Source organism: Pteropus vampyrus, unplaced genomic scaffold (genome assembly GCF_000151845.1).
Source record: "Pteropus vampyrus isolate Shadow unplaced genomic scaffold, Pvam_2.0 Scaffold127, whole genome shotgun sequence".
Classification (NCBI taxonomy): domain Eukaryota; kingdom Metazoa; phylum Chordata; class Mammalia; order Chiroptera; family Pteropodidae; genus Pteropus; species Pteropus vampyrus.
The window spans coordinates 677,841-690,835 of record NW_011888908.1 but is presented as its reverse complement, the minus strand read 5'-3'; the positions used below and the strand labels follow the sequence as shown (position 1 = coordinate 690,835).

Genomic DNA, 12,995 nt, shown 5'->3' with positions numbered 1-12,995 from the left:
TTTTTTGTTGGCCACGCATACCCTTAGGTTCAAGATTAGTCTATATGTGTTGATTTGGTTTTCATAAGGTTGTACAAGGCATGCTATTTTAAAGAGCTAATATTTTTCAACCCTCTTTTAAGGAAGAGGATGACTCGAACTTTAAAACTTTAGAGAGAGAATCATATGCCAGACTATAGAGCTAATTCAAACAAATGGATGCCTCCTTTTCTGGATGGGAATTGACAAAAAACAAAACAAAACCAAAAAACACATTTGTTTCAGGGATATAGACACTCTTGGATAAAGAAGAAATAGTTAAATGGCTATTATATTCAATTATATGCCTTTAAGATATAAAATATATAAATTTAGGAATATTGCTCTTTTCCACTTTTATACTTCATATAATAATTTGATTCATTCTCTTCATATGCCTTTGGTATCTTTTGATGCCACTTCTTGAGTCATTTGGCATAGTTCTTAAAAACAGACATATCCACTTCTGCTTCTTGATTTGAGAAAGAGTGCTCATTAAATCTGTGAGTTGAGTCCCGACTATAACATAACATTACAATGGTTGTGCTTTTCTTCTTTTCCTTTGTCTTACAGGTTTATCTTAGGTATCTGTACAGCATATTCATGTGCAGTGTAGCTTTTTAATTCTTTTAGGGCTTCTTTACAGCAATATCTAATATTTGCCTTTGGATGGTCATGCCCCATGAATTATTATTAAATCTCTGTAATGTATTTACTTCTTTTTGCTCATTTAGGCAGGGTCCTTTCTTAATATACAAAAATTCTAATGACTGATTTTACTTTATGCTAATGTGTCCAAGGAACACTTGTTCAGAATCACAGGCAGTGCCCTGTAAGTGACAAGCTTTACAAAAACCTGCACATAAGTTGATGGAGTGATAATTTGGGGGGAATAAAACTTTACCTTGTGTTCGAACATATACAAATTTTAATTGCCTTAGGCAATGTGCCCGGGGTATGAAGTCAGTGATAACCTGTTTTCTAAGTCAGTCGTTCATTTTTACCTTCATCTGTTCCCTCAGTGGATATTGAGCTCCCACTATGTGCTAATCATTGTACTAAGATCTGTAGGGATATAGAAAGATGTTGTTCCCATGAAGAAACTTATAATATATTAAAATGGATAAGACTATGAAATGGAAAATGAGGTAAAATGGGAAATTTGTTCAAAGGTGATAGAAACTCTGATGTAGCAGCTCAAGGAGAAAAACACCCCTGAGTAGCAGATCAGGCAGATCTTAACAAAGCAGGTGGAACTTTGGTTAAACCTTGAAGGAACGGTGGGATTTTGTCAGATGGAAGTTGTGTAGAGCATTTAATGCCAGAGGGAAAGGTGGTAGCAATACTGTGGAATGAAGGGAGCGTTGAACATCTCGGTAGGCCAGTTTGGTTTAAACATTGACTATATATAAGGACATGCGGTTCTTTTTCTGTAAAATGGCGATGATAGTGTCACACAGTATAGGTAGGACAATTACATGTGACTGTGTATTTTGTAATTCTCGCATTCTTTTAAGTTACTAGTTGTTGTACAAATATAAAGTGTGTGGTGGAAGAATTAAGAAGTAAAGCAAAAAGGGAAAAGAGAGCTTGGTCTTAGAGTGTCCAGGGCCTTACAAACATGACTAAGGAATGGTCACATAATTCAAGAGAAAACAGACTTACTGAAGACCTCAGAGCCAGGACTCACTCAGATCTAGGCTGTAGAAAGATGAATATCTCTGCTTAAAGTGCAGTGTGCCCAGGGGTATGAAGAGAGAATGGTGGCTGAAAGGCAGATTTGCCAACTTTTACAAGAGAAGAGCTGTAAGATAATTAAGATAGTGGCTGGGAGGTTCCAAAGAAGATGGTCTTGACAGATTGGAGTGGTAGATGCTACAGATTTGGCAATAGAGTGTGAAGAAAGAGGAGCCGAGAGAAGTCAGGGAGAGAAGAAAAGTTTCAGTCTAGGTGGCGTGACCATTCCAGAGGGGTAAGCCGAGGATTTTATGTCTGGGCAGGTTGGGTTGACCCTGATCCAGGCAAGTGCATTGCATCAGTGGGATGTGGGGATTGGTTCCTCGGAAAAGGATGTGCGTGTGAACAGAGATTTGGGAGTCAGTTACATGAAGGTGATTTTTTTAAATTTATGGCAAGGAAAGAAGTGATTGTGAGAGCAAATTCAGACCGGTAAGGAGCAGGTGAAATTATAGAACCACAGAATAGGCAAAGGAAGAGAATCTAGAAAAACAGACATATAAAAGGCAAAAAAAGAGAGATATCGCTGTGTTGATCAATGACGAGAAAAGTGTCAGAGTAAAGTCCATTCTACAAAAGGATTAAGGAAAATCAGGATTGAGAAAAGTTCGAATTGGGCAATTTGGAAAGTCCTTTTAGTAAAATAGTAGCTATAAAGGGATAGTGCAAAGGCTTAGAGAGAGAGTAGATAAGAATCTGAAACACATTTTCAGGAAACTTGGTGACGAAAGAAAGGGGAGAAGCATCATGGTGGAGAGAAGACAAAAATGAGGAGGGACCTGTCTGTAGGTGGAAGGGAAGTAGCCTCTTGAGATGGAATGATCGAGGATGTTGAGAGACCAAGTAACAAAATAATGGACTCTGGTCACGAAGCAGGTGTGGAAGTGACACCAAAAATGAAAGCGTAAAGGTTAACCCTGCTCAAGGACAGGAACGCTTCGCTGAGATTAGCCAGCGGGGAACTGGGAGACGGTGCAGGCGGGTCATTGCAAGATTTACTGCCGCGTCAACGTTCTTGATAAAACAGTTGGTGATGGCAAATAAGGTGTGATTCGGGGACTTAAGGAAAGTGGAGAAGACTCAATGGAAACTGTTTCGGGTACAAGAAATGGAAAAGGGGGATTGCGAAGCAGCAGGATGGCTCAAGAGCGTATAGAAGGCGTGCATTTCCGTGAAGTGGGTCAGCCTACAACTGTGGCCTCTTCTCCCGTGCTCAGCCATCCAGAACAGCGGACAAAGAGTGAACAGAAGGAGATTGCCAATCCTGGCACTAGAGTTTGGCAAAAAAGATGCTTGGAAAAGTGAGACAACATAGGATTTTAGGGTGGGAGCTCTGGGTTCCCGCCTGGGCTATTGAGGCTGGAGTGGTTTGAGTAGACAGGATGATCCGATAAATAAGTCTGACAGAAGTGAGCAAATGCGAAAGGTGACAGGTGACATTTCTTGGAGGTAATGCAGTTCTAGCCAGTGGTGTTCTGAACCATTTAATAACCAAAGTGGAATGAAGATAGAAGAGATGGACGGGATCGTAAAGGGTAGCAGAGGGATGGTGAGCTGAGGTTTTGAAGTCCTGAGTATTACAGTGGGAAGCAAAAAGGAAGACCAAGCAAGCGTGTGCCAAACAAAGACAAGCTGCACTGACAGTTAGAAGAAAATTTCTGAGATAAGCTTAGATCCTGCTTGAGGAGCATCTGCTTCTCACCCAGGTGAATTCTTCCTAACACTAAGGCTGGCTCCCAGCCCAGCAGGCCGAGCTGTCCTTTGGGGATGAATTTGCTTTAACTGTCCTCCACATGATGAGAAATATAACTAATCAAATGGACTGAATTCTTCTCACCTCTGGTCAGCCTGTCATCTTCCTGGAGATTATTTATATGATAACAACATTCCAAGTCGAACTAGAAGTTGCTTGCTGAGCACAGGGTCATGGTGCAACAGGTTAGCTGGCTGGTCTTGGTAGCTAATGTCACCTGCTCCAATGGTCTGATAGATCTCTCTTTAAATTTATGGTAAAGGAAAACAGGTGTCTCTCTTCATGGGCCAGCTACAGTACACTCAACCCTAAACAGTGGTAGAGAGAGACGCCTACATTTCTCCTGGAATCTTTGATCACAATCGCCTTATACACCATCCTCCTAGCCTGTTTCTTCAGTAAAAACATACGCTGATTGTAATGAACAAGGTATAAATTTTCTTAATTATGATTTAGTCCTGATTTCTTGAGTTATGTCCAAGCTTCCTCTATTTGATTTTGGCTGTCCTGAGGCAATGGCCTCACAGTTGATCTTCGACCAGTCACTGTAGATTCTTCCAATTTGCTTTTAAAGAGGAAGTTTAACTTTAATGTGAAGGTTACAACTGATTCTATCCCATAAGAAAGGCTTTGATTTCTCATAGTTTGAGACACTATAATGATAGCACAACTCTGAAATTATGGCCTCTGGACCTAGCAGAGTGCTAAATGACTTATAAACATTTATCTTTTGTACCCTTTCATGAGTATCTTATTCCTGTGTACAGATGAGGACGCCAAGACACACAGAAACTGAGTAACTTTTCTAGGTTCATACTGTTAATAGCAGAGCTAGATTGAAATTCAGTTGATAATTCCAGAGCTGGTGCTTTAAACTCTTTATTCAATATTGTTCCCTGAGAAGGGCATTCAGTGTAGCAGAAATAGAATACTGCTATTAATAATAATGATGATAAATATAATTTCAGCTTTTCATATCAGGTACTTTCCCTAAATTTTTATGAATTACTATTGCATTCCTGTAATGTAGGCATCATAAGTTTTGTGTATGAAATAAAGTTGAAGACATCAAATAACTTTTAGAAAGTCTCATAGCAGGTAATTAGATTCTGAGTCCAAAACTAAAGCTCAAGGGGTGTTGATAGATGGAGGTTTGTGTTATCTCTGGAGAGTCACAGTTGCCTGATACAACTCAGGCTTAGAGCACATGGCCACGTGGAAGAGATGGGAGGAATCAGGAATATTAAGGGGGTGAATATTTTTAGAGGATTAATATGTCTTTAAAGTATCAGATCGAAGATTGGAAACTTGGAGTGTTAGGAAAAAAATAGACTCGAGTGGGAGCAAAAGATAATAAAAAATGCTCTTTCTCATAGAATAAAGTCACGTATGAAGCGATAAGTGTAGTAGAGATCGAAGAATCCTACACTTTTTTAGAGGAGAGCAGATCATTCATAGATTTTTTTTTTCTTTTCAGTTAGGTGGCTCAGAAGGGATAATTGTTTTCAGACAGGACAGTAGCTTAAAGCTCTAAGACTTAAAAAAAAAAAAAAAAAGTATGTGGTGCTTTTAAATTCAAAGCCTTGGAGAGGTACTCTGTTGTCTCATCTACAGCGTATTCATAAACGGGGGCACTAGTGGAGATGCATTAAGTTTTGGTGGCCGGGGATTATTCTTGTCTTTTTAAGCTTCCGATGGGTGTCTGTGGCGGCAACAAAGCCAGAAGTGGTCTCTGTTCCCTTGGCTTTCATTCAGAAACTATTTTACATCACAATAAATCAGCGGTCTCTTCAGCATCAGGTCCCCGGTGATCAAAGTATTCAATTACATTACCCGATGAAGTCGTGAATACCCCGGTGGTTACCTATGTACATCCTTTCCCCTTCAACAGTGGGCCTTTTTTTTTTAAAAAAAAAAAAACTGGATTCATTAGGAAAAGGGAGTCTTTAGTGTATAGATGGGTACATTTGAACAATGGCAAAAAGCAATATACTTGGGGCCTAAGAGAAAAAGTATCCTCTTCCTTTCCTTCCCATTCTTTTTGCCTGTTTTTAATGGAATTTCAAGTATAATTGAACATGTCTCTTGGGAGTGAAAGCTGCATTTGATTAAGCCAATCATATGGGAACTAGCTGGTGTAGGTGTTAGCGGTACAGGAGTAGTAATTTTAATACAGTCAAGCTTTTACCAAGTAATTTTATGATGACCTTATACTTGGGAAAGACTGAGAAGTAATCCGGGCTTAACATCCCACACAGTGGAAAATTTATCGTTCACTGTCTTTCCCAGACGACTCTGCTTCTGCCTAAGATCTTCGAACCGGTTCACTAGCCTGTCAGTGTCAGACACGAGGAGGGAAGGGGCTGCATGGCACTGTGCCTCCCTCGTCCTCGTCCGCTCTGTTACAGAGGAGCCGTAAATTTGGGGAAGTGCCACTCGTTACCATTTCCTCGGGCCTTGGAACCAAAAACATCTAAAATTAAATCCCATTTCTGCCACTTCCTGCGTGACTTTGGTCAGATTCCTAACCCCTCTGGTTTCAGTTTTTTTTGCATGTGAAACAAGCCAGTAACTAGGGAGTTTGTGAGCTGTGCTCTGAGACCTACCGGCAGAATGGTTTAAAGGATTAATCATAACATGTGTAAAGAGTCTGACACACAGTAGGCACTTTATCCGACTTATACCCTGTGGGCCTAATTCTCATCTTTTCTAGGCATGTGGTACGTGATCCTGTGTTCAGAATCCCAGGGGTCGTCAGTCCAGTACAGAGCGAAACAGGGCATTATACGTACAGGGCATTATATGAGTTCTTCCTAAAGAAGGGAAGATGGGATGCGCACAGCCTAGTGGGACACTCGGGATCTGTGCACCACGAGCGGCGTCGCCGCCTTCCTACGTCTGTGGCTCTATAGTGGTTATACCGAGCAAGATCATTAGGCTGCCTGGAGGCGTGAAGAGAGAAGGGATACACAGGCGTATGTCAGAATTTATTAGTGTCAACTAAGACTTCTAACCCAAAACAAGTGGTGGAAAATGGAAACTTCAGTTGCACTATTGTTTGGTCTACATTAAAGCGAGCAGTTGGAGTGATTCCCGTTAGTCTCGCTGGTTTTATTTTTCAACTTTGTTTAGAAACAGTCTAAATAATTAATTTTTTTTGACAGTGACTATCTACTGCAACTATTTATAATGCCTATTTTAAAACTACTCATTATGCATTAGTAAAAGTTTCGAAGGCCCAGGAGGGTGGATGAGCCCTTGGCCTGATGTTTATAAGAGATTGGCCACGTTCAGAGAAGAAAAAGTGCATTTTCTCCATCGCCCTTTCCCATTTCTGAATGTATTTACTTTGTGGGAGGAGCCTCCTCAAATAGTCTCTTGTTAGGGCTTTCATTTTGTAAAGCTCATTATTGATTTTTAGGTAGCCTCTAAATTTTACTGTATTCTTTCTGAAAACCTGTTAATGGGGATGTGTAATTGGTATGAAGTGGGTTAGGCAAATTCCAATGAGAACTCTTCACTAGTAGTTTCTAGGGAAGACAGTAATGCTGTCTCTTCATTTTAAAATAACCTAAAACGAGGGAAAATGGCAAATGTTCTGAGCTGATCTGGCTTTATCTGTTTGATGGGGTGCAGTAATACCATCACTATATCAGTAGAGCGGGTTGCTTTGGAGAGCCAGTAGCATAAATCTAAATGGTTTGATTTTATAGCCCGAAGGGACTTTATCACAAGACATCTGTGTTTTCCACAAACTGACTGCTGTTTGTTTTGTTTTGAAATGGAAAACATTTCTGCTTCACTTACATTTAGTGTGTTTTCGGTACTAAGTGCACCATAGATACTGATGAATTGGCAGCCAGATATGGCTGAGTGGTAACAGCAGTCCCTCAAATTGAGCACTCAGATTTTTAGCCATGCTGGATAGCCGAGCGAGTGTGTGTATGTGTGTGTGTGTGTGCATGCACACACGTGTGAACTCGTGTACCTGTCCTTGAGTATCATGAAAACCTGCCGGTGTTATTTCTCATTTCTTCAAGTCTTTTTATTCTGTCATTTGACTCTGTTTGGCCAAATGGCTGTAAATGCAAGGAAATTGTTTCACATCCACATTATGTAAATTTTGAGATGTTATTACTAAGCAATTCAGTAAATATATAGAGCAACAGTGAATTTAACGACTTTTAGTTTAAAGCATTTCTTTTAAAGGGTAAGTTGTCACAAGAGACTGTTTCCTTAGGGAGAAAATACTTAACATGTGAATGTTTCTAGAAAGATTTCTGTTAGGAATATGACTCTTAATATATTCAAATACAAAGGGACTGATTTTGAAAAATGATTTTCTTAACTTGTGGATATTATATCTTCTCTACCTTGCCTTTATGAATAATTATTAATTAGGTGTATGATATATGTTGTTTATTTTTATAGTTAAAACAGAGCCAATGAGCAGCAGTGAAATAGTTTCAACAACATCAGACGGGTCTTTAGACAATTTCTCAGGTTCAGGTAAGGAATAACATTATTTTTCTTAGTTTGTTTATCTATACGAATACGTATGTACGTGTGTATAGTATTATGTGTACATTATATATATATAAAGCAACTTGTCTCCGTCACATTTTTGCAGAATTCTGATGTTTTTATTTAGTGTGATAAAGTTTGCTGAAATTGTTGGCATCCTATAAAGGAGATAAAATCAAAAGGAGCATTGTTCCTTTCTTCTACTAAATTATCATTATTATGTTAACGACTCCTTCCCTTTTTCTCTCATTTGTATGATTTTTCCATACCCCTAAACAGACCCACCAAGCCATCCTCTTAAGTAACTGTCATGTCAATTATAGATCTAAATTAAACAGATCGGTAAATCAGCTCTAAATCCTCATGTTAGATTTTAATCTTTCCCATTAAAAAAAGTCCACCCACAACAAACAAAATCCAAGTGTCACATCTGTGATAATGAAATTACAGATAAGAAAGTGATTGTGATAATAAAGTAACTACGAGGATGTGATTATATATTTGCCAAATTACCCAGCGTGGACTAGTTCAATTAAAAATTATTTCTATCAGAAGTAATTCTGAAATGTTTAATCATTTTCATATTATCTGCTGTTTATAGAACTTTTCAGTGAGAAATGCTATACTTTCATAAATTCGTGATCGACGTAATCTAGCTCTCAGGATCATTTATTTTATACATACCACAATTAAAAGGTATTATACAGAGATATAAAATAAAATTCATACTAACGATACCAGGCAATGTGCTTTGTGTTATTATGGACTCAAAGACATCTGAAAATGGTCCTGGTTTGGGGCTTTATGGGGTGAACAAATGACCAGACCGACGCAGTGCAGTTCGATAATGGCAGAGAGAAGCCCAGGGATGCCCCACAAGAACCCAGCAGAGATTGGGTTGGGATGGAGTGGTCAGGCAAGTTTTCCTGGATGTGATGCCTGCACTCAGCCTTTACAAATGAGTAGGAGCAAAGCTCACATGGAACTGGGCAGGGGAAGCTGGACAGGTGGAGCATTCCATGGGAGGAGACCAAGGCGCAGAGGCGTGGAACTTGGAGGAACCACCACGGTTCACCTTTCTTGGTGTGCACTGTGTGAGCAACGAGGGACATGGTGGATGGAGGCAGGGGCTAGAGTCCAGAGAGGCGTGAGGGTCCTGCATGGTATTGTGTTTTATCCTGAGTGCCGTGGGACGCATCAGGAGAAGGGGGTCGCATGACCATCATCACATATGGGATGCAGGACGAGCGTGAATGAGAAAGGGAGGTGGTGACTTCAGTATGGATCATATCGATCGTGAGGCAGCATCCACCTGAAATGTTGGAGATAGGGAAAGATCTGGAATGGAAATTCTGAAAGTGCACAGAGAATGTAACAGCTGAAGACAGAATCGAAGGAAAGCCAATATGTAAGAGACAGGCGGGGCATCAGATGAGAGCACAGGAGGCTGGGGAAGAAGTGTCAAGCTGGAAGTGGAAATTGGGAGGATTTCAGGGAGGCGCTGTCTGCGATCGATTCATAAACAGCTTTTCAGTGTATTTGTAAAGTTATTGACATGAGAAAACTATATTAAGTGAAAAAGTAAATGATAAGGAGTAGTGTGTTCGGTGTAATGACAGTTTTGTTTCTTTTTTAAAAAAAGGCATTTATGTGTATGTATATGTGCCTGTATGCATACAAAATTAATGATGGCTTCATCTGGATGGTTGAACATCATTTTAATTTTGTTTTTTAAAAGAATTTTATTTTTACTGTGCATATTTGTAACATACTTTTAATGCAAGGTAAAGATCACATACAACAAAGAGGTAATTGTTTTGTCAAAGTATCTATGGATAATAGGATTATATCACTGTTTTCCCTGATATTGATAGCCATAATGTGGTAAAGGAATTCCTTGTCTTTAAGAAACATACACTGAAGTATTAGTAAAGGGACATCGTATCTGCAACTCGAAAAAACGTGAAATACACACACACACACACACACACACACACACACACACACACACACACACACAATGTGAACACATGCAATAATGTAATAAAATGTTAGCATTTGGAGAATTTGGGTGAAGGATATTGGAGGACGTTATTCTACTTTCCTGCCAGTGTCAAATTTCGTCAAAATGAAAAACATTTTTTTAATGAGACGCATCAGTGGATTTAGCCGACAGCATTCCCTGTAGGTGGGTGGGCTCTTCCCCGCTGCACCTGCTGGCCCAGATGCCCCATTTCTGTGTCTCCAGCAGAGTTTCTAGCAGGTAGCGTGTGCTCACAAAGTTCACTGAATGGATGGATGATGAAATCAATAAGGAAGTGAGGACAGGGAAGAGAAAAACATCTTTCAAGTACGTAGGTGGTACAAGGAGAGAGAGAAGGTAGACGTTAGAAAGAAGGATACACGGTTGAGAATGGTATTGAGAAGGTCGGGGGTTTTGCTGCCAACACAAACTTCGTGGAGGTAGGGGTTAGGGTATAGGCAAAACACCGGGATAATTGGTGGACGAAAGTCCTCGATGGGACGGCAAGGGCTGAAATCCAAAACGGAAGTGGATCGGCCTAGAAAAGGAATAACTTTTCCACAGAAACATCAGGGAAGTGATGCAGATGAGTTTGAAGTGGAGGAGGAGGCAATACATTAAGGAATTCCAACTTTTTTCTCTGAAGCGACTCGAAATGAGCGTAGCGATAGGCTCGTGAGCTTAAGGGGTGGAGAGGGCTGCAGCGGATGCCGTGGGGGCGGGTAAGCGGGGGCCGCGTGCACGCGTGGAGAAGGGCTGACAGCAGGGCTGAAGGCCCCAGCGAGGGCGGAGCTCGAGAACGTGGACCCTCTGCTGTAGAGCGGATTTTCTCTGCAAGGGCTTAGCCGTCTGGATAGAAAGACAGGATTCCTTTGGTCCAGGGTGAAGATTTTCCAGGTAGGGCATGGAGGAGTATGGAGAGAAGAGAATTGGAATTATCAGTAAAAGAGTGCTTTAAAATAATTCTTCATGGATCTAGGATAGGTAGAAAGGAAGCAGAGGTAAGGGATCGTCAGTCGAGAGAAAGGAAGCATGTCAGGGGCTCTGCATCTCTTGATGAGGTCGGAGAACCGATGAGATGGGAATAAAGGAATGAAAATTCCAGAAATAGAGGATGTTCCTTTCTTAACCTCAAAACCCGATGAGTCCTCCGCCACACGCTTCTGTGGGTGGTTGGTTCTCTGTACTCCCTCCCTCAGCCTTCATCGCTACCTTTAAAATTATTTTCGTTGTCCTTCCTCCTGCTAAACTGTAGCCATATGAGAACAGACTCTGTCTTGTTCACACAGCCCCAGCAGCCACCATAGTATCAAGCACATGGGCGATGGTCAGTAGATGTTAAGTAACCAAAGGAATCGGTCCGTGCTGTTCTGGTTTGAGACTATAGACTAGGGAAAAAGGCCCAGGATGTGGTCTCAACCTTGATGACTGACGGCTCGATAGAATGAGGAAACTGTTGGATGCCTAACCCAAAATAATGTTGGAACTTGCCAGGGGACACGGTCAAATATTAAAGCTTTTGATTAATACCGGGCGGTGTTTAGGAGATGGGTCGTCATGGAAGTGTTCGAAGGTGGTCACGCATCTCAGAAGGAAGGTTTTAGGGGAGAGCATGAAAGCAGCGGTTTGGAAGAAGCAGTAATGAGGATGTGCTTCAGGCCTTTGTGGTATCTGGAATCAGAATAAGCAGCCTCGACTTAGAAAAGATATCAAGAGAGCAGGGTTCCCAGAGAAGGGCTTAGACGAAGGCGGGGGAGAGTCTGCTGTAGACGGAGGATCTTTTCCATAGACCGATTCTCTGTATTGGACACGGGACAGGATCGGCCGAGCGGGGGGAACTGGATCAAAACATAGGAAGCTCAGAGCACCGTGTGGATGGACACACTTCATGTCCTTTACCTTTCCTCCTCTTTCTTTCCTCCCTTTTTCCCCTCTCTCTCTCCCTCCCTCCCTTTCTCCCTTATTTCCTTCCTTCCTTCCTTGAGTAAAGGCGTGAAAACCATGGCATGCTGGAGTGGCTGTAAACAGGGCTTAGGCTCTTTATAAGAGGAAAGAGGCTGCAGAAAGCAGTCCGCAAGCATTAACTCCGAGGTGGTCTCGCTCTGTGGTCGCCATTCCTATTTCCTTCTCCATGATGGCTTAAAAGTTTACATCCTGACTGTTCTGGGCGTCTTGAGAAAAGAGCAGGGAGAAAGAAGCAGCAGAGCCATTCTGACTTTGGTAATAGCTATCTCTGTTTCTGTCCTTCGTGGAACCCTAGCATCTTGGGCATTAAGGAGGCAGAAGGCTTACTCTTTCAGAAAAATCACTCGGTGCCCTGGTGTGGGAGACTGGAGGGGAGGAGTTGGTTTTCCAAGATATGCGGCTGAATTAAAAATTGCAAGCCTGTTTATTAGATTTTTAAAATATAATGACGTTCTGGTCATTTGCTAATCCCCAATGAAAAACAGTGTTTTAATGATTTAAAGAACAATTGGGGTGAATAATGTTTTTCAGGATTGCAAAATGTCATTGCCTGCTGCTTCTGCCATTTCTGTAAAGCCTAAATTTATTATTATTTTGTTAAATAAAATGCTAGCAGATGATATTGATCATACAAAGTTGGTGTCTGGTAGTATTTGGAACCTGGAAATAGAAACAAAAATGTTTTTAGTGGGGAAAAAAGGTACCACATGTGACAAATGGTTTTTTAGATTGCTTAAATTTTCACAAAAAGATGTAGCTGTTTGAGTCTGATTCATCCATTCAGCAGTTATGTGCGGAGCATCTACTATATGTCAGGCGGTGTTCTAGGCAGTGGGAATATAGCAGTGAAAAAGTAGACGGGGTCCCTGCCCTCTTGGGGCTTCCATTCTTGTGGGGGAGCGAGTGAATGGGTAAATGGCAGTGTAATAGTGAAAAGCGCTATGAATAAAATGAAATCAGATCGAAAATGGAGGT

At 41.0% G+C, this 12,995-nt stretch overlaps 1 protein-coding gene across 1 annotated transcript in view; it reads left to right on the top strand.

The window, feature by feature from the left end:
* The window catches only part of EYA1 (EYA transcriptional coactivator and phosphatase 1), a 157,771-nt gene that overhangs the window by 22,125 nt on the left and 122,651 nt on the right, over positions 1–12,995 (top strand). Inside the window, exon 4 of the mRNA XM_023534594.1 lies at positions 7,940–8,017. Within this exon, the coding sequence (XP_023390362.1) occupies positions 7,940–8,017 (78 nt within the window). The remainder of the gene's footprint in view (positions 1–7,939; positions 8,018–12,995) is intronic.